The following is a 23,684-nucleotide window of genomic DNA, read 5'->3' on the forward strand; positions in this document are numbered from 1 at the left end:
GCTAGACCTAAATCTTAGATGAGATGTTCTTGAAAACACCATATTGTTTTTAAATTGCAAGTCTTATATAGATTATTGCACGCTTAAAACCAGACCTAAATCTGAGATGAGATGCTTAACTCCTAAAACCAGATGATGACATATGTAGCGGAGTGATTTGAAAAGAATAACACAACTTGCTAGACCTTTCAAGTCTTCCTTTTCAACTTCTTTAAGGTAGACTAAATTCAACCCTCCTTGTACGACATTTTCGAGATGAGTGGAACTAGCATAACACAACTTGCTAAACTATTATGGCTCTCCTTCTCTACATGAATCACACAACTTGTTGTTCTATGAGTATTCATGTTCTTATGATCACATATCATAACACAACTTTCTATCCTATGGATTCCACAGTCTCTCTCTTGCTTCCCTCCTCATGGATCACCTAACAGAACGCAACTTGCTAGCCTTTGGCATCTATGTTGTCTCCTTTCTCCTCTCTGTGAGCTCATATATTTTCTATTTGTTGGATCATGGTTCATGTGAGCACTTGTCTTTTTGTAATAGCATTCCAAGAATGAGATTAATGGTAGAGACATTTTGATTATCAAGGTCTCTTCAACTAGACGGCTTGGAGCTTTTTATTTTTAGTACTAACCCCTTGTACATGTCTTTTGTCTTTGTTTGTCTTTGTTTGGATTTTTTGTCTTTGTCTTGTTTTGTGTATCCTTGAATGTGATTGTATGAGTTGATCTTAAATTATGGGCTTGGTTTCTCAAAATTAGTGATGTCTTATCTTTTTGTGATCTTGCCCCTAGTTGCTTCTCTCTCTCTCTGCCTTATCTTTCTACTTTATTGTAAGTATTTGCATAGGCTCATACTCTCATTAAAGTAGGGGCTAAATGTAGCATCGTGAATTGTAAATCATAAATTGTAACCAATACAATTCACACCTCATATTTGTGCTATTTCTTCATCATGTCCTATCTCCATTCTCCCTAGGCCCATTTTGGCCTCTTTTTACTTTGGATCTAATGTCACTTTTATACATAGATGAGTGGGCCCCATCCCTGAGCTATGCCCCCTATATTGAATTGCTTCTTGTCCTATTTTCGAGGACAAGGGTATTGTGGCACCCTTGTTTGGACCATGGCACCATGGTGTCTTGGTCGTCCTTAAACAAGGCCCATTTTAAAATGTGGGCGGACACTCCCCCTGCCTAATGGATTTTGGTCCCCGTGCCTCTATGTAACTGTTGTAGGTTGGCCTAATCGGTAATTTACGTAGGGAACCCCATATAATAACATCTCATCAATTCATTTTGACATATCACACACATACCCCATCATTCATGCATCCGTCAAGTATCCAACATCAAGCATTCTCAAGGTAGAATTTCATTCCACCATATCCTTCAAGCATCATGGAGAAAAGTCACATCAATCTTCATGCAAGCATGTGTGTTTGATTAGTTCATTCATGTTAATGTGTTTGTCATGTTATTACATCCAACATTTGTGATTGTATCTAAAATGCATTGCATCATCAATCTTCCTATCAACCATTATAAATCTAAGGTATATCTTACAACATTTTTTAAATAGTATTTACATTATTTAATTCAAGGTTAATTCCCAAATCACAGTTTGACCTTAGGAAAACCCTTAAGGATCCACGACCCTTTTTCCTCTCTATTTCTGTACAAGGAATTGACTCAAGAGCTATGATCGAAGATTTTGACAAAGTTGGTGATGACGAACAGATTTAGATTTTGATAGAGCGAAATGTGGAGGACCAGGGCAACCCACCACCGTGGTACTAGGAATTTTTACCAAGATTTTGATAGTGGATCCAATGTATCTCCCTAATCCAAAAAAGATCCCACTTGCCTATCCAAGAGTTATAGGACTAGGGTGACCTACCACTATTGTCTTGACAATTTAACTTAGACTTTTAGTAATAGGTTATGAACCTACCCTTCTCCTCAAATCCTTATCTGTGGATCTATTCGATATCTGTAGCATTCTTTTATTACTGTTTCACTTCAATTACCCATTGCTTTACCCTACACTTCATAGTTTACATCCAATTTCAACTCAAAAAGGGGACACAAACAAACAAGTGAATCATAACATAAATATAATCTAATATTTATTTATTCACATATTTTATTTAAACACTAAATTAAATATTACTCATATATATTAAATCATATGCAACATAAAATGGTAAAATGGTATGATATGGAATGGAAATGGAATGTGGGAATTTGTATGAAGGCATATGAAATAGGCTAAAATATGGCATAAAATAGAACATAACTAGCTATCATCATAATGTTCACCTCATGTTTTTTTATATGTCACATTCACAAGGTAATTATGATGACAAGGGTCTACCACACAAGATCCGCATTAATCACATGTTCACCATCATAAGGCTTGATGAAGATACATAATGACCACAACACAAAGTACTTTGCACATTACATATACTAGTGGCTAACAATCATTCACATAGATATTACCCTCATAGGGGTGTTCATAAACTCACATCACAATCACTAACACAACAAGGATGTATTGATATCCACTATGTGCTGGAAATGTGGGATCACCCTGCACTGTAAGGGAAACAACTCAAACATACACATGGAACATTGCATTGAGGTTAGAAAACAACAAAACAAGTTAGCGATTCTAAACTCTTTAAAATCGTTTCATGCCCCTCTATCTCTAAAGATCCTCAAGATTCAAGGTGGCCCTCACTTGGAAGAGCACTTGATCTCTTGGATGACAACCTAGAGAATGAGATTTAAATGATTTTAGGATCAAAATGGATGCAACTAAGATCCTAATGAATGCTAAGATGATGGATGAGAGCTAGGATGCAAGATGCAAGACTAAATGCTCAAGATGATGAAGATAACGAAACTGGATTGATTCCAACTTAAATATTAAATGATACTAGATGAGTTAATTAAGCTATGAAATTATATGCATTTAAACTAGATGATGTCCTAAAACATGATGCAAATGCTAAATGCTATAATGCTAATGCTAATGCTTGAAGATGACTTGAATGAGCTCCTTAACCTGCAAAATGACTATAATTTAGATGCACAAAGAGATTGATGATTTGAAGAAGGAACAAGCTCTATTTATAGGAAAAATAGAGAAATGGATGGTTGAGATTGAGCAATCTCAACAAGGGCCAGGATTGAAAATTGTCAATCCATGTGAGGGATTCAATCCAATCCCAAGTTGACAAATGTCACCTTGAGAGGGCTTGAGAGGATATGTAAGAGGCATAAAATGCTCGAGGAGACATGGTGGTTACCTTAGGAGGTAAGGTTATGGTTGGGTTAGTGAACAACCAATGGATAAAGCCTTTACCCAAGGGGTAAACTCTTGTGCAAGGGTTAATAGGATAACTAGGGTCAAAGCCTTGAATGCTTGATGAGACCCTTGGGTTAGATGAGGGTTAAGTTAGAGAGAAAGTCTCTAACTATGAGGGGAGGTTGAATTAACCATTAATGGTTAATAGGACTTTGGGGGACAAATTTGTAAGAGTCCTTCCAAATTTGGGGAACTCAACAAGTTAACTTGTTGAAGAAATGAAGCCTTTAATGCATTTAGAAGACTTTCTTCCAAATTTGAGAAGTGACCTCCTCAAATTTAGGGAAAGGATGTGATTAGGAGATTAGACATGATTAGGATTGGAGTAGGAGGTTTCTAGAAGGATAATTAGGAGGCAAGTGGGAGATGTAGGATTTTGGAAGTGGGTGAGGGAAAATAGGATTTAATTAAAATAAAATTGATTTATTTCAATTGTTGGTTGCAACTTGCATTTGATAGATTTAAATGAATATTGATTTATTTAAATGTGAATTTTGAATTTTTGCAAGTGGGGGGGATTTATAAATAAATTTTGATTTATTTATTTGCAAAGGGGGTTTTAATTAAATGTGGATTTAATTAAAAAGGGAAAGGGGATAAATGGAGATTTTTTAATTAAATGTGAATTTAATTAAAATGGCTAGAGAGGGGGTATTTAATTAAATGTGAATTTAATTAAATGACTTAGATAGAAGAAGGGAAATATTAATCAAATCTTTAATTTGATTAATAGGCTAATTAGAAGTAGGGATATTAATTAAATCTTAATTTAATTAATTGGAAGAATTAGGGATAATTAAATGAATAAAATTCACTTAATTTGTTGTGCAACTTTTAGGTGTCTACATTTTGCCCCTCTTTTAGTTGACGTGTGACCACATGTTGATTCAAATAAAAACACTCAATTTGTCGTCAAATTTTTTCAATATGTTGTTGTTGCCAAAGTCGTCAACTGGATTCCCTGGATATGAAAATTGATTTTGATATGAAACTGATCGGTCGATATAAGGCTGATGATGATGTCGATTCGATATGAAGCCGATATGGAAATATCGATATGATAATGATGATATGCCCCCTCGAGCGATAAATTGAGAAGAAAAAAAATGCGTTTTTCGAGGGAGCAGCGCGAAGTACGATGATTTTCAGATTTTTGTGATATTTGAAATTATTGATTTTTGAAATTCTTTGATTTTTTTGGATTTTTGAAAATTTTGAATTTTTTTAGAATTTTGAGTTTTTTTTATTTAATTTTTATTTTTTGAATATTATCGTCTAATAGATTTTATTAAAAAGGATATCTAAAAATGGTGTTAGGACAATGTGGGGATAGTACGTACATGCCCCACACGTCCACCGAGGCATCACAGTCGCCTGCATCAGCACGGGCTATATAAGCCTCCAAGGGCCCATTTCCAACTCATTTGCACATTTGTCTTTGGAGAATTGGAGCTTGGAGGAGAGAGGAGAGATGGCACCCCCTACCATCGTCATTAATTTGAGCGATTTCGTCAATTCCAAAGGACACCGGAGTACGACCCACCTATGATTTGATTTTCTAACCTTCTTTGTGAATTTTTAGCTTAGTTTTTAGGCGATTTTGCAAGTTTTTTGAATTTTTCGCGCTAGGGTTAGGTATTTTTCCGCCTTTTTAATTTTTGGTTTCTTTTTGCGCATATGATTTTTCTTTTTGCGCATTTAATAAATATCGTCGCGCGTATGAATTTTTAGATAGCGCATTTGATTTAGTTTTTAACACATACGAGTAAGATTTTTGCGCATTTGAAAAACAATGTAGCGCATATAAGTGATTTTTTAGCACATATGATGAATTTTGTTGTGCATATGATTAATTAAACAATGCATTTGAAACAACGCATTTAATTACTGTTTTAGCGCATTTAACACTGTGGGTAATTTTTTTAATTTTAAGAAAATTTTGACATATGCAATTTGGATTTTTAAGTTCGTTATGAGTTTCTACCCCGTGTCGATGTGTCAGTTGATTCGATTGTATTGATTTTTTTTGTTAATTGATTATTGATGTTGTCTTGTCGATATGAGTCGGTTTGATATGGGTCTGTCATCGATATGGTTTAAATTTTGGTATGGATCAAGTCGGTCAAAGTTGATATGGTTCAAGGTCGATATGGGTCAATTTATGATATGGATTTTGATGTTGATATGAGTCTCTTGTTCGCTATGGGTTTGTTGTTGTTCGATATGGAACATTTTCAATATAGGACTGATTTGATTGTTGATATGGGACCGGTTTGATTGATTTATTGATCTGTGATATGAGTCTTGATTGAGTGAAACGTGATTGATTGGTTTCCGAGATTGATCTTTGATATAGAAATTGGTCGTTGATATGGTACTTGATTTTCGATATGAGTCCTAAAATGAAGTTGTTGATTGATTCTCGATATGACGCTTAATTGATTGATTGGATGATTAGATAGGCCTTCATTAATGTCGTGATTGTCGTCACTTGATTTGTTGATTGTTTGATTGTTTAGAATAGATGTAACTGATAGGATGATACCCATGTGTTGATATAGGTCCATCGAGGGGTTCTCATGCTTCGGGACAAATACCCGAAGACTTTTATGATGATAGATCGATTGACTGCTGATGATTTGGCAGTTATAGAGGCTTGCGGTCTCATTCATTTGTTGCACATGTCGTCGTATCGGAAGAATAAGGGTCTACTCACCGCGCTAGCAAGAGATGGCACGATGGCACAATGAGCATAACACCTTCCATTTACCGACGAATGAGATCACAGTGATGCCTGAGGACGTCTATCGCATTCTTTGGATTCCAATTACAGGAGAGCTTGTCGTTAATGATGTGGAGGAGGTTGGTGGGACAAACGCTCTATAGGAGGTGTTTGTCGATCCACATATTGCAGGTTACTCAGTGGCATGGCAGGACATGGTAGACAACTATGCCCCACTCCCATCAGTATTAGAAGGTTTGATTGGTAGCTTCCTAATTCAAGACAGGAGGTCACATGGGTTATCAGTTGGATGGGGCCGAATTCTACGACAGATGGTGCAGTCACGCACATGAAATGCGTGGGGGATATGTTTTCTTTCTCACTTATATCATGAGCTCCATTAGGTGGCCTATGATGATGCAACCAGTCTAGCCTCCAAGTACACTCTTTTGCAGATTTGGACATGGGAGCACATAGTCGTGACCCGTCCACTTGGAAAGAGGTTAAGACTAGTAGGGGCACCTTTTGTGATGATGTATAGCCAAGTCGGTTCCTAGTCAATGCTCGAGAAGTTAGCGTATTGGATGCAGGCTTTGGATGACATGGATTCAGTAGTGTGGAGGCCATATCAACTGTGTGAGCCTTAGCCTAAGGATGGTTTTAAGGTGCCATATTTTTTTTTGAGAAGATTCCTTTTGGGTCGTACCCCTTATGTGGTAGAGCGGTTTATTTTGCCTCGGGTTTATCGACAGTTTGGTTGCGTGCAACCTCTGCCGCAGGGGATGACTATGTATGCTAGGGTACATAAGGAGAGGACAAATTGGGGACCTACATTGGATTTTTCTATAGCCCGGGCCAAGTTCTACTCCTTGCCATTTTGTGTATGGAGCATGTTGGAGGATGTAGCTGATGCTGGGATGACTGCAGAGTATACGCAGTATTTTCTTACACACATGTTCACACAACTGAAAGGCCAGGAGATTGGATTCCTACACTGGAGAAGGTCGATGATGATGATGATGATCAGGGTGGAGGTGGAGGTTGTCGAGGTGGTAGGAGGGGATGGGGGAGAGGGGGGAGGGGTGGTGCGATTGGGCATGGCCGGGGAGAAGGTGGTGATGGGGGAGGAGATGGGAGGGGTGGTGGACGGGGAGAGAGGGGGAGAGGAGGAGGATGGAGGCAGCAGTTGGGATGAGGAGGATCGGTGTAGGCTGAGGATATTGTTGCAGTGGAAGCCGAGGAGGGGTCAGGCGATGATGGACCCGAGGAGGAGACTGATGATTCTTCTGATGAGGAGACCGAGTCTAAGCAGGTTGGTGGAGGAGTAGGGTTGATGGGATTGGCGGGGATAGTGGTTGAGGAGGAGGAGGAGAAGGATGTACAACCACTTTCTTGATGGAGGAGGATTGATATGCCCCCTCCCGCCCCTCGACAAGTTGATATTTAGGATCTACAGTCGTCTCATCCATAGGGGGTACAAATTAGAGTGCCTCTACATCTACAACAAACACAGATAGCAACATTACAATCCTTGTTGCATAGAGTACAAGCTCAGCTTACACAGGCTCAGGCATAGGTGAGACAGTTGCAAAGACAGGTGGTGATAGTGTCACTAGGGTGGGATACCGCTCGGGTGAGAGGGAAACAACACAACAGGGTTTGCAGGATGCCCATGCACAGATCACGCAGGTTACCACAGAGTGTGATACTGTGTCACGAATCATTTTATTTAATATTGTGCAATTTAAAGATGTAATGTGATTTTGAAATTTAAAATAGATTAGATCATTCATAATCTAGTATGAGGAAATATAGTATGCATTTTACTCCTGCAATTGATATGAAATTCGACATTTAATACTCTTTTGGGTTTGTCAATACTGATAAATTTTTGAGTGCAAGTAATGCAGGATGAGGTGAAGGAGGTCGAAGGTGAGAACATGAATCAGGTAGAATTGCTTTTAACTGAACGACTTCGACGGAAAAGGGAATCTCTCACACACCACATTAGGATTTATAATTTGCATCTTGAAAATATGGATGATTTAAATGACCTTATTGAGTATTTGTTCAAATTGAATGATGAATTTGGAATAAGAAGTAGATTGATTTAAATGTTTATACATGCACATTAATTGCATGATGTGAGTAGTGTTTGAATTAAATCTAAGTTGTGTGAGTGACTGTGAAATATTATGCCTTATTGTTAAAAGAGATAAAATGTATAAACGATTCAAAAATGAATATTGACCCTAGTTTTAAATGTTCATTTTAGATATGTATAAATGTATGAAAATTGTACTTACGAGTTTAATTTTGTAAATTGAATAATAGTATAATATATATATGAGAAATTTATTCAATCATATACATATATCAATATCCAATTATCGTGAATTTGACTTCGTCAAGAATTTTGTCTATACATATACGTAATCATTTGAGATTAAAAATATATACGCATTATGTGTGTGTGTGTGTGTGTGTGTGTGTGTGTGTGTGTGAATTCTAATAATAATTTGATCATGTATTTGTAAATATTGTATATGTATTTATGAAATTAAATTATGTAATGAAAATCCGATATATATATTTTATCAAAGAAAAGGTTTATCAAAAAATTTATTAGAAATAAAGTTTAATGTTTAATATTAATGAAAAGTCATTTATAAATAAATTATAAAACAAAAAAAAAACCACATTACAAATATAATATTATATACTACTTTATTAAACATGTTAATAAAGGTGGCAGATTGAAAAGGTAGTCGATCGTTTGAAGCCAAAGGAAGAGCCGCTTTGGTCAGTTTGTTAGCAGATTTCCTTCACCCACGGTAGCCACTGTCAAAACCTTTAACGCAGGTCAAATACGGTGGGAGGCAAATTAAAGGTAAGTTGTTTAAGGTAGGCGTAGTCTAAGGGAAATACCACCGACTACCACTACTCCTATTAAAACATTAATAACGTGTAAAACACATAAGCCACGATATCTACCTTGATCGACACATATAAAAAGAACTTAAATTGATTTAAACTTGGCATGCAAACCTGATCCACGATGGATAAGCTGAGAAGTTGGCAATTAATATAAACGCCTCCATGATCCATGTTAAGCATCGACTCAGGCAGCAATCAAAGCTCCAACTGAAACCGTTGCAAGTTTTTAACAATAAAAGACTCGAGCTTGCCACAAAATGAGGTTGGTATTTAATTTATAGAACTGCGTGGAGATTATAGTTACAACCACATGACAATAGAAATAGTGGAACAGTAAATAAGACCCAAAGGATAGCAGCAAACATAGCCCAAGATTAGAATAAATAGACGTATAAACACACACATTTTGTCATTCTTTCTCACACGAGATTAGAAGAGCGATAATTTCTTGAAGGGAGGGTTAGAATAGTTGATATAGAGGAAGAATAGTTTGATATAGAGGGAGAATAGTTTGAATAGTTTGATATAGAGGAAGAATAGTTTGATATAGAGGAAGAATAGTTGGATAGAGAGATAGTTGGATAATATCGTAGAGATTGAGCGATAGAGAGATAGTTGGATAGAGACAAGAATAGTTGGAGAGAAAAAGAGACTTGCGATCAAGGTGTGGAACCATTTGACGAAGAACGACAAGGTCAAAAGCTTACAATCCACTCTAAGTTTCCAAGAGGTTAGAATCCTTTGTTTATGTTTTATTTTATTTGTTAAATTTGGTATAAAATGTGTAGAAATGGAAGTTTAGATAATAGACATGTACGTCCAAATGGGTATCAATTATTAATATCGTATTTGAAATGCTTTGTAAACCATTGTGGAATAGAAGAAAAGAATTTAGAGAAAAGATGTTTTTAATATCGTATTTTGCATAAAAATAATTAGTTCTAATTCTATTTTAAGAATGTGTTTGCTTACTTTAGGTTATATATGAGATTAATTTCATACATGTTTAACACCTTCTTCTGTATGTACTTTATTTTAGTCAAAAAATTGATTTTAAGATTATTGCTTATAAAAGTTTATCATTTTCCAAAATATGAAAAATTGTCTTCAATAGATATATTAGACAAGTAATGATTAGAAGCAAAAAAAAAATGATATCTCTATTTTTGTTTTAAAAGAAAGATTCTATTCTCAATAGAATTTGTGTTTGAGGGAATCAAGCTAGGGATTAAGCTTGAGTTAGAAAATTTACCTTTCGGGACGAGTGTCGAATGTGGATGTTTTAGGGAGAATAGTTGCTTTTTCCAGCTATTATTTTGTTGTGCATGGCATATACTCGGCCGAGTTATTGTTTGAATTATCCGTAGAAAAAGATGGAAATTCCTTATTTATACTCTCTACCACATCCTAGTATGATAGCGAATGCTTGTTTCTTAGAATGAAGTAGGAAAAATGAAAATGCATATATTATCTAGGCATGCACCAGATTCCCTCTTGCTTTCGAATTCTTTGGTTAAACCAATTCGTGCAGGGTTGGGTATTCTTGATTGACCAAGAATTCCAAGGAAGCGTAAGCTTCAAGGTTGGGCGGGAAAAGCGTCTGATTCTTGTTCTCGTCTGCATTCAAAAGACAGAAGGAAGCGACTCAGACTAAAGATCGACGGATGCATCTTCTTGTATATTCTTAAGGCAATTTGGAAGCCTAAGTAGGAAATAAGAACTTCTTAGTATTGGATATTGTATTATTCATGTGCATTATTATGATATATTCGATGTTTGTTTATATCTTGTATAAAATATGCTTAGAGATTGAAATTTTAAGTTTATTTATGAATAAAGAGTAGTTTAGGGTTAGATCCTAGATTGACGTCTTTACATTTTTGGTATCAGAGCCCAAGTTTATAACACTAGGACCTATATGAGTCACTTCGCTAAGATAAATCTGGAAATTAATAGCTTTATGTTTTACAGAAATGGTTCATACCAAGCAGACAGCCTGAAAGTCGATAGTAGGGTATGCCCATTACCTGAGGGTTAAAAAGGATCCTCAATCACCTGTTAAGCCGGTTTTGGATGACGCCCCTTTTGAAGCAAAACCAGTCCCAGAAGAGAGTATTGTAATAGGAAAGGACCCTACCGGATGTCATACTGAGAAGAATATCCCTGAAAAAGAAAAAGAGCCTGAGTTGGAATATTCACCTATCAGGCCAATAGTGATCAATTTTGAGGAATCTAAGGGCTATACCCCTCTAAGTGAGACTGAATCAGAAGTATATACCCCATTAAGTCCAAATGAGTCAAAAGAATCCACCCCCCTGAATCCTCTCGATGAGTGATGTAACATGTTACGACACTTCAATAAAATGTCTTTCCTTCTATTACCGAATAAGGATGTAATCCCTTCTACTATAAAATAAATATGTATCATCTTCTATCATCAAATAAAGATGTCTTCTATTGTATTTTGAGTTAAAAATTGTGTATTCCTTAATGATATCTATATATATACTTGGAACCTAACTTATATAGTAAATGGGACAGAAGTAGAATGAAATTATTTGATATTGTTTTATTTTAAATTTATATTGTTTTTCTTAATTATTCAATAGGAGTATTAAACTCTCTAGTTGCTTTATAAGGCTATAAGTTAGGGAATATTATAAAAGTTATGAAAGACGTAACATAGCAAATATGTCTTTTATCGCTAAGAATTATCAATATCTCCTTGTTGCAGAATTAATAAATAGAAATGGCCTCAAGAACCACAAGGGCGGGTCAAGTAATGGGAACAAAAGGTTAGATCAAATTCTTGATCTGCTCAATCAGCAAAGTGCAAGGATGAATGATCTCGAACAAGAGGTTTGAAGGGTCGGAGAAGTCTGACAGGAAGCCCCAAGGGTTGAGGAGCAACCCGACAACCAAGCCAGAATAGAAGAAGAGCTGGCAAAGGATTTGAAAAGGATAGCCCTGCCAAAGTTTGATGGAAAAACAATTAGCGATGGTGCAGAGGCATGGGTAATTGAAATGGAGAAATATTTTGGTCTCCGCAACATGTCAAATAAAACCAAGGCAGTTTGGGTTGCTTATCAGTTGTCTAGTGAAGCTGCTACTTGGTGGGACAATGAAAAGTCAGAAAGGAAACTACAACCAAGAGAGAACACTTGGGATTTGTTTTTACAATCCTTCAGGAAAAGGTGGCTTCCACAATTATTCTTCGACAAGAAGATGACAGAATTTCAAAACCTTACTGAAGGTAGTATGTCGGTAACACAGTACTGGGAGAAATTTACTAATCTCCTTAAGTATGTTCTGCAATACCAGATGGATGAAAGGTTCTACATTCAGAAGTTCATTTTGGGTTTAAGAGCCCATATAGGAGCGGAGGTGGATATCCATAATCCATTAACTATGGTGGAGGTATTTGAAAAGGCGACTAAGCAAGAGCAGAAGTTACAGCTGTTGGGGAACCTCCGAAAGAATGAGAACAACCGACCGAATTTTGGGAATAGAAATTTCCAAAGGAATCGCAATAGAAACAATCGGTAGATAAGAAATCTTAAGAGGGGACCCCACACCCAGGAAAAAGGAAGAGCAAATCAGGATGGAAATAAGAAAGCAAACTATAACACCAATGCTCAACAGAATATGGACAGAGGAAGGTCAAGTGGCCATCCTGGTCCTAGGGATGGGTGTTATAATTGTGGAGGGAGTCATTACGCCTCCAATTGTCCACAACGTACCCCAGCACAGAGAGGATCATATCAGCAAGGAGCCCCTCAACAACAGATTCACGCTGCTATCGACAATCGTCAAGCTGATTTCCAAGCCGCACCTATCCAAATTACGGGTAAGCTCTTTGGACAAATAGTTTCTATTTTAATAGATACGGGAGCTACTGAATGTTTTATTGATCCATAAGTAGTTTCTAGAATATCTGTTAAACCTAGTTATATTTCAAATTCATGGATGGTTCAGTATGGAAATCGAGTAGAAAAGAGGGTAGATACTTGTCTATTTTGCAGTGAATTAGAACTTCCTAGTTTCCAAACCCAAGTTAACCTTTATGTTGCACCACTAGGATCATATGATGTGATCTTAGGTATTAATTGGTTGACTGAACATAAATCCATAGTGAACTGTGAAGATAAGGTCATTAGTTGCATGGATGATTTTGGGAATTCCGTTGAAATTTTCGGGTCTCAAAGTCCTCTTGAATTGAGATACATTTCGGCAATGCAACTCAAGAAGGCCCAAAGAAAAGGATGTTCCATCATTGCCATCATGGTTAATGATTTGAATAATGTAGAGAAAAGTCCTACATATTATCCTGTCCTTGTAGAGTTTCTAGATGTCTTTCCAGAAGATCTTACCAAGGTACCACCTAAGAGAGAGTTCAATTTTTCTATAGAACTCTTACCTAGAATGGAGCCGCAATCTAAGGCTCCATATAGAATGACAACGATAGAACTGTATGAGCTTAAGGCTCAATTGCAAGAATTGCTTAGGCAAGGTTTTATTAGACCAAGCGTATCCCCGTGATCTTTGTAAAGAAGAAAGATGGTACTTTGAGGTTATGCATTGATTATAGGATGTTGAATAAAGTAACCATCAAAAATAGATATCCTCTACCCAGGATAGATGAATTATTTGGTCAAATGAAAGGTGCATCTGTATTCTCCAAGATCGATCTTCGATCCGGATATCATCAGTTAAGGATTAAGGATGAAGATATTCCTAAAACTGCATTCCGAACAAGGTATGGGCACTATGAATTCACAGTTGTACCATTTGGTTTAGCTAATGCCCCAGCAGCATTCATGAACCTCATGAATAGTATTTTCAGAGAATACTTGGATGACTTTGTTTTAATCTTCATTGATGACATATTGATCTATTCTAAGAATGAAGAAGAACATAAGAAGCACCCGCGGATAGTTTTGCAACGATTGAGAGATCTTAAACTTTATGGGAAATTCTCTAAGTGTGCCTTCTTTTAGGAAAAGGTACAATACTTAGGTCATGTCATATCCACCAAAGGAATTTCAGTTGATCCTGCAAAGATAGAAGCAATAGTAGATTGGCCAATGCCCCAGAATGTTTCAGAAGTTTGAAGTTTTATGGGACTTGCTGGATATTGTATATGGTGAAAATGGATACAATAATAACGATATTGAAAAGCTAAATGAATTCAACCACAAAACCCTAGCCTAACAACAACAAAGATCCACCATAACATATGAAGATTACCTAAGACAATGCAAATCAAATGAAATCACAAAGATTATACCTTCACATGTCCAATAGGGTTTTGATCTCCATTCTTCCTATCTCCATTGATCTTGCTTGATATATTTTCTCTCAAATTTTATGTGTGCACAAGAGCTCAACAAAGAACGAAATGTGGTTGCAAGTAGGATCGTAGTGTAGTCAATTGCATAAAAATGATTCCTTAGGATCATTCATTAGGGTTTGATAATGAGAGAAGCATCTCCTTATATAGAAGACACGATAAGAAATGGAGGGATAAGATTGAGAGATGTAAAAGGAGGTCGGCTATGATTAGAGGGTAGGTAGAAGAAATAATAAAATAATGAAAGAGGTAGGTAGTGTAGGAATTAAGAGATGAATGACATGTGTCATAGGTAGAAAAGGTTAATGAATTAATTAAATAAATAAAGATTTATTTAATTAATAGAAGAAGTGGGATCAATTAAATAAATAAAATTATTTATTTAATTTAGGAAAAGGATAATTTAAATAAATAAAGGTATTTATTTAAATGAGAAATAAGGCTAGAAGAGGATAAATGAATTAATTAAATAAATAAAGATTTATTTAATTAATAGAAGAATTAAGCTTAGATAATTAAATAAATAAAATATTTATTTAATTAGATTGGACAATTTTAGGTGTCTACAGGTATTATAGAAAATATGTGGAAGGATTTTCCAGGATAGCGGCACCAATTACCTCACTTCAAAAAAAGGAAAAAAGGTTTGAATGGACTGAGAAATGTGAGGAATCATTTCAACTCCTGAAGCAAAAATTGACAACCGCACCAGTATTAACAATACCAGATCCCAACGAACATTTTGTAGTAATTACAGATGCCTCGGGTGAAGGTGTGGGAGCAATATTGATGCAAGAAGGAAAGGTGGTTGCATATGAATCACGAAAGCTAAAACAATATGAGATGAATTATGCTCGCATGATTTAGAACTACTAGCTATTGTGCATGCACTGCAAATGTGGAGGCATTACCTTTTAGGGAAGCCTTTTGAGCTTAAAACAGATCATTTAGGATTGAAGTATATTTTCACACAACCTAACCTAAATGCAAGACAGAGAAGGTGGCTTGAATTTCTAAGTGAGTATGACTTTGGTATTGAATATATCCAAGGGAAGGAAAATAGAGTAGCGGATGCTCTCAGCAGAAGAAGACACCTATCTGCAATGGTTACAACAAGGACAAATTTGAAGCAACAAGTGTTGCAGAATCTTTCTGAAGATGAACATTATATAAGAGTTAAACAAGCCTTGGAAAGAGACTCTTCAGACCATCGCTATGATGGATATGAGATAGAACTAGAGGGTATTTTGAGATACCAAGGAAGGATGTATATACCAGAAGGAGAAGAGTTGAGGAAGTTGATCTTACATGAGATGCACAATACACCTTATTCAGGACACCCTGGAATAACAAAGATGGTAGCTGATTTGAAAACATTGTATTTCTGACCTAAACTCAGGAAAGAAGTGGTTGAGTATGTAGCACAATGTCTGGAATGTCAAAGAGTAAAAGTTGAACATGTTCATCCAACAAGACTTCTATTTCAACATGTTATACTAGAATACAAGTGGCAGGTAATCAGTATGGATTTCATCCAAGGATTACCAATGAGTAAGAATAAGCATGACACTATATTAGTAGTGGTGGACAAGTTGACTAAAGTTTCACATTTCATACTTGGTAATCTAAAAGATGGATCATTTGTTCTTGCCAAGAAATTTGTGCAAGAAATTTTTTGGTTACATGGATTTCTAGAAACTATAATATCTAATAGGGATACCAGGATGACTTCCAGATTTTTGACAACATTGAATGCATCATTGGGAACAAGGCTAAATTTTAGCTCAACATATCATCCTCAGACTGACGGCCAAACATAAAGGGTTAATCAGGTAGTGGAGGATCTTTTGAGAATGTATTGCATGGATCAACTGTACAAATGGGAGGAGTACTTGCCCTTAGTTGAATTTGCTTATAACAACTCCTTTCATGCATCATTAGGTATGACACCTTTTGAAGCACTCTATGGATGAAAATGTTGCACACCTATCAGCTGGGATAGACTAGAGGATAGGATCATTATTGGTCTAGATTTACTCAAGGAAATGGATGAATAGATGGTGTTGATTAAGAGTAGATTGAAGGAAGCAGCTGACTGACAGAAGAGTTATGCAGACTGAAATAGAATTTTTTAGACAATTCGATGTAGGAGATAAAGTGTTTTTGAGAGTCAAACCTCATAAGAGTTCTATCTCATTTGGAAAATCATCAAAATTGGCTCCAAGATATGTGGGACCCTTTGATGTACTAGAGGTTATCAATCCAGTTGCTTATAGATTAGCTTTACCCCCTGCTCTAGCTCGAATCCATAATGTGTTTCATGTGTCTTTATTGAAACCTTACAATGCTGATGTATCTCATATTCTTGATTGGCAATCCTTACAGGTTCAGGATCCAAGGGTGGTGCTACTGGAGCCCATTTGAATCCTAGACCAGCATAGTGTGAAGCTACCTAGCAGAGATTTCACTCAGTATAAGGTTCAGTGGGATCAATATTTTGAGGATAGTGCTACATGGGAGGATGCTGAGACGATTGACCATCATTTTCCTCATTTGCTTTCTTAGGAAATAACTGCTATTTAATTTTGGATATTTTGAAACAATTATTATTATTTTATGATGTAAACTTGGATAGCCTGTGTGCTTTTGGTATTATTATTTGAATTTGAGGTAAGATTGATATTTTGTGAGATATTATGGTTTTGTGATTATTAATGAGTGGCAAGACATCGAGATGATGTCTCTTCCAAGAGGGGAAGGATGTCACGAATCGTTTTATTTAATATTGTGCAATTTAAAGATGTAATGTGATTTTGAAATTTAAAATAGATTAGATCATTCATAATCTAGTATGAGGAAATATAGTATGCTTTTTACTGCTGCAATTGATATGAAATTCGACATTTAATATTCTTTTGGGTTTGTCAATACTGATAAATTTTTGAGTGCAAGTAATGCAGGATGAGGTGAAGGAGGTCGAAGGCGAGAACATGAATCAGGTAGAATTGCTTTTAACTGAACGACTTCGATGGAAAAGGGAATCTCTCACACACCACATTAGGATTTATAATTTGCATCTTGAAAATATGGATGATTTAAATGACCTTATTGAGTATTTGTTCAAATTGAATGATGAATTTGGAATAAGAAGTAGATTGATTTAAATGTTTATACATGCACATTAATTGCATGATGTGAGTAGTGTTTGAATTAAATCTAAGTTGTGTGAGTGATTGTGAAATATTATGCCTTATTGTTAAAAGAGATAAAATGTATAAACGATTCAAAAATGAATATTGACCCTAGTTTTAAATGTTCATTTTAGATATGTATAAATGTATGAAAATTGTACTTACGAGTTTAATTTTGTAAATTGAATAATAGTATAATATATATATGAGAAATTTATTCAATCATATACATATATCAATATCCAATTATCGTGAATTTGACTTCGTCAAGAATTTTGTCTATACATATACGTAATCATTTGAGATTAAAAATATATACGCATTATATGTGTGTGTGTGTGTGTGTGTGTGTGTGTGTGTGTGTGTGTGAATTCTAATAATAATTTGATCATGTATTTGTAAATATTGTATATGTATTTATGAAATTAAATTATGTAATGAAAATCCGATATATATATTTTATCAAAGAAAAGGTTTATCAAAAAATTTATTAGAAATAAAGTTTAATGTTTAATATTAATGAAAAGTCATTTATAAATAAATTATAAAACAAAAAAAAAACCACATTACAAATATAATATTATATATTACTTTATTAAACATGTTAATAAAGGTGGCAGGTTGAAAAGGTAGTCGATCGTTTGAAGCCAAAGGAAGAGCTGCTTTGGTCGGTTTGTTAGCAGATTTCCTTCACCCACGGTAGCCGCTGTCAAAACCTTTAACGCGGGTCAAATACGGTGGGAGGCAAATTAAAGGTAAGTTGTTTAAGGTAGGCATAGTTTAAGGGAAATACCACTGACTACCACTACTCCTATTAAAACATAAATAACATGTAAAACACATAAGCCACGATATCTACCTTGATTGACTCATATAAAAAGAACTTAAATTGATTTAAACTTGGCATGCAAACCCAATCCACGGTGGATAAGCTGAGAAGTCGGTAGTTAATATAAACGCCTCCATGATCCATGTTAAGCATCGACTCACGCAGCAATCAAAGCTCCAACTGAAACCGTTGCAAGTTTTTAACAATAAAAGACTCGAGCTTGCCACAAAACAAGGGTGGTATTTAATTTATAGAACTGCGTGGAGATTATAGTTACAACCACATGACAATAGAAATAGTGGAACAGTAAATAAGACCCAAAGGATAGCAGCAAACATAGCCCAAGATTAGAATAAATAGACGTATAAACACACACATTCTATCATTCTTTCTCACACGAGATTAGAAGAGCGATAATTTCTTGAAGGGAGGGTTAGAATAGTTGATATAGAGGAAGAATAGTTTGATATAGAGGAAGAATAGTTGGATAGAGAGATAGTTGGATAATATCGTAGAGATTGAGCGATAGAGAGATAGTTGGATAGAGACAAGAATAGTTGGAGAGAAAAAGAGACTTGCGATCAAGGTGTGGAACCATTTGACGAAGAACGACAAGGTCAAAAGCTTACAATCCACTCTAAGTTTCCAAGAGGTTAGAATCCTTTGTTTACGTTTTATTTTATTTGTTAAATTTGGTATAAAATGTGTAGAAATGGAAGTTTAGATAATAGATATGTACGTCCAAATGGGTATCAATTATTAATATCGTATTTGAAATGCTTTGTAAACCATTGTGGAATAGAAGAAAAGAATTTAGAGAAAAGATGTTGTTAATATCGTATTTTGCATAAAAATAATTAGTTCTAATTCTATTTTAAGAATGTGTTTGCGTACTTTAGGTTATATATGAGATTAATTTCATACATGTTTAACACCTTCTTTTGTATGTACTTTATTTTAGTCAAAAGACTGATTTTAAGATTATTGCTTATAAAAGTTTATCGTTTTCCAAAATATGAAAAATTGTCTTCGATAGATATATTAGACAAGTAATGATTAGAAGCAAAAAAAAAATGATATCTCTATTTTTGTTTTAAAAGAAAGATTCTATTCTCAATAGAATTTGTGTTTGAGGGAATCAAGCTAGGGATTAAGCTTGAGTTAGAAAATTTACCTTTCGGGACGGGTGCCAAATGTGGATGTTTTAGGGAGAATAGTTGCTTTTTTCTACTATTATTTTGCTGTGCATGGCATATACTCGGTCGAGTTATTGTTTGAATTATCCGTAGAAAAAGATGGAAATTCCTTATTTATACTCTCTACTACATCCTAGTATGATAGCGAATGCTTGTTTCTTAGAATGAAGTAGGAAAAATGAAAATGCATATATTATCTAGGCATGCACCAAATTCCCTCTTGCTTTCGAATTCTTTGGTTAAACCAATTTGTGCAGGGTCGGGTATTCTTGATTGACCAAGAATTCTGGGGAAGCGTAAGCTTCAAGGTTGGGCGGAAAAAGCGCCTGATTCTTGTTCTCGTCTCCATTCAGAAGACAGAAGGAAGCGACTCAGACTAAAGATCGACGGATGCATCTTCTTGTATATTCTTGAGGCAATTTGGAAGCCTAAGTAGGAAATAAGAACTTCTTAGTATTGGATATTGTATTATTCATGTGCATTATTATGATATATTCGATGTTTGTTTATATCTTTTATAAAATATGCTTAGAGATTGAAATTTTAAGTTTATTTATGAATAAAGAGTAGTTTAGGGTTAGATCCTAGATTGACGTCTTTACATACTGAGATAGAGCGTTGGGGATGGGTTGATAAGATGGTTCGGACTTTGCAGCAGGAAGCCACACAAAGGGTTATAGGAGAGACCATTCAAACTCTTGTGTATCAGACTGAGAGGGCCACCTACTACATGGATTTGTACTTTGTGGTGGTGTCGGAAGCTTAGCAGACTTCTAGTTATGCAACTAGTTCTCAGCGGGGTGGATCTCGTAGACATTGGGGCAGCGAGGAGGTCGTGGGACCTAGGAGAGATGCTCCCAGTAGAAGCACAAGTGCAGGTAGCTCGAGCTCTCAGTCGACAGGTTTTGGAGGTGGCCAGGTTGATCCTACCCCTTGATCATGATCATAGATGTTGTATTTGTACCTTGATGTACTTTATTGAGATACACGTTATTGTATTTTGATGACCTCTCACCATGATACTTGTTGTTCTTTGATCCCTTTGATGTTTTTATTGATATGATATGCATTGATGCTTTGATATGAGGCTCTGATGATCTCATAGTTTTTTGATGTTCACTGATTTCCTTAATACTAATATTGCTTGATTTGATGGACATTGTTATTGATATGATATCTAGGGACTTTGGACATTTTGTTGTTTCACTGATGATTGGCTCTGACTTGTATTATTGATTTTACTTTGGATTAGCATGTGGTCACACACGTATATGATGATATGTTATGGATGTAGCTACTTTGATTTTGATGAGATATATGATATGCTTTTGATCCATATGACTTTTGTAGATGATGATGTAGATGATGTGACGTGTGTGTTTTTTATTTTTATGATCTACATGCTTATATGATGATTGTAATGTATGGCTAATGGATACTACATGTGTGGAAGGTGATATGCCTATGATGGTGGAAATGTTGCAAACATGTTTTTGTGCCTTTATGTGCTTTGGATAATGCAATCTAGAATGCCAAATGTTTTTGATATGATATGCATTATGATGTGATTTGAAAATAAGATGTATAATGAAAATGATATGAAATGTATCTTGAAAATGAGATGTATGATGTGAGATGTATTTTTAAAAATGAGATGTATGATGTGAGATGTATCTTGAAAATAAGATGTATGGTGATAATGATATGAAATATAATGCACTTACAGTGATATAGAAATGATTATGATATGGTATTAAAATGCGACTATAATGTGATATGAAAATGATAATGCAATCGAATGCAATTTTAAAATGATAATGCTAATGCACCTAAATGAAATTTTAACATGATAATGGTGTACAACCTAATGCAATATTAATATGATAATGATAATTAAATGATACAAATGCATTCTTGTTCCCAAATGTTGTCATCTATTTTGATCAAAGTGCCAGTGCTTCCTTTGTTTTCATCATTGGGCCTTGATTTATTGAAAGTTGATACAAGTGTCATGGTATAATTGAACCATAACGACCTGAGTATAACTTACATGGAATTTGATATTGCAATACGGCACAAGCGTCAAGGTATAATTGAACCAAGACAACCCAAGTGTTGCTTGCGTAAAATAGACAAGAGTTAACCTTTGTCCCATACAAATCCGAAATGTCTTTAGTGAAATGTTGCTTGATCACATCATAAGACAAATTGATATAGTAGAAGGTTCCACTCCCAAACAACAGACAAATAAAACATCACATTCCTCCCTTTCTTCTCTAGTCGTAAGATATCCTTGAGTCGCTTAGGAGATATGATAAGCAAAAAGATCAACAACCATACGTAAGCATGCATGCTATCTGAAAAGTATTCTTGTCAAAATAAAACATCTTGCAAATAGATCCTTTTTTCCAGTTCAATTCCTTGATGTTTATCCTTATTGCTTTGTTGTGGTCACTATTGGTTGTCTTGATCTTTGTTGTTTTGCTATGTGTTTGATCTGATGCCTAAAAAACCTTAAGGAGAAATGCCCCCAATGAGGTCATGATTTTGTCCCTTGTTGTTGATACTATTTCGATATGGATATGTACACTAATCACCAAGCCATGGTGGTATATGATTTAGATAACTGATTTAGGTAATCAAGGATAGTGACTACACTAAGTATGTCCAGGATAACACTGTGTGTATAAGTGTTATGTGGTGGCTATGGGCTTAGATTAGATGGATCAAAGATAGGATGTGAGTATTGATCGATAGAGGAGTTGTTCTCTCTCACAAATAGCGCCTGTTGCCAAGTTTTCACCACTTATTTTTATTGCACTTTTTGATTTTTTTTTTTCATTTTTTTTATATTTTTCTTATTTTTTAATTTTTTTTGTGTCACAAGGTGACTGTTTGCCAATTTTTCACCCTAGTGACGATTTTTTATACTTTTTTTTTTTTTGCTTTTTTGCTTGATCTGTGCATTGGAAGACTCAAGTTTAGAACTTATTTAGATGGATGTTGTTGTTTGGTTCATCGAGCACATCTCCTTTTAAAGTTGATAATTGATATGCTCCCGATCCATAAGTTGATATGATAACAAAGGGTCCCAACTAGTTGGGTTCAAATTTCCCTTTCTTTTATCGATCTTGCTGATTCCGGGGATTTTCTTTTAGGACTAGATCACTGATTTTGAAGGCCCTTGGGATGACCTTGTGGTTGTAGCTTCAACACATTCTTTGTTGATATGCCTTGAGATGATCAAAGGCATGTTGTCAACTTTCATCTAGCAACTCTAGCTCTTGCAGCCTGTTGACTCGATACTCCTCATATGGAATGAGTCCTTTCAAGGATACCTGGAGTGATGGAATCTCTACCTCAATAGGTAGGATATCTTTTGATCCATACACCAATGCGTATGGTGTAGCTCCTGTAGGTGTGTGGATACTCATTCTGTAGGCCCAAAGTGCAGGATTAAGATGGGCATGCCAGTCTTTATCACCATCATTCACTGTCTTTTTGAGGATTTTCAAGATTGTCTTGTTTGAGGCCTCTTCTTGGCCATTCCCTTGTAGATAATAAAGTGTTGAAAATAAATGCTAGATATGGAATCGCTCACAAAGCTCTTGAACATCTTGATTTTTGAAAGGTCTTCCATTATCTGTGATAATGGAACTAGGGATGTCGTACCGACATACGAGGTAATTCAAAATGAAGGAAGCTATCTATTTGTTGGTCACTATAGTCAATGGAACTTCCTCAATCCATTTGGTGAATTACTCGGTGGCTGTTATGACGAACTTGTATCAATTCAACGAGGAAGGAGGAATCTTTCCCACTAGGTCGAGTCCCCATTGAGAGAAAGGCCATGATGCGGTGAATGGTTGCAACTCCTGCGCTGGTGCATGTATGAGGTTACCATGAATTTGGCACTTAGGACATTTCCTAGAAAATATATAGGACTCTTTATCCATTGTCGGCCAGTAATATCACATCCTCATACGTTTCTTGGCAAGAGTAGGACCATTAGAATGCATACCACAAATACCTTCATGAATCTCATGTAAGGCGGAGTTAGATTCGTTACGATCGAG

At 35.6% G+C, this 23,684-nt stretch overlaps 1 protein-coding gene across 1 annotated transcript; it reads left to right on the forward strand.

The window, feature by feature from the left end:
* The first annotated feature begins 12,066 nt into the window (after positions 1–12,066).
* Positions 12,067–12,588, forward strand: LOC131859367 (uncharacterized). The gene has a single exon (XM_059213010.1). It carries the CDS (start codon positions 12,067–12,069, stop codon positions 12,586–12,588), a length of 522 nt encoding a protein of 173 aa, XP_059068993.1.
* Positions 12,589–23,684: the final 11,096 nt, after the last annotated feature.

Source organism: Cryptomeria japonica, chromosome 10 (genome assembly GCF_030272615.1).
Source record: "Cryptomeria japonica chromosome 10, Sugi_1.0, whole genome shotgun sequence".
In the NCBI taxonomy this organism is placed as follows: domain Eukaryota; kingdom Viridiplantae; phylum Streptophyta; class Pinopsida; order Cupressales; family Cupressaceae; genus Cryptomeria; species Cryptomeria japonica.

Bases quoted from the DNA above. Each gene is read 5' to 3' on its own strand.
- LOC131859367 (XM_059213010.1), top strand. From the start codon at position 12,067: ATGGAGAAATATTTTGGTCTCCGCAACATGTCAAATAAAACCAAGGCA.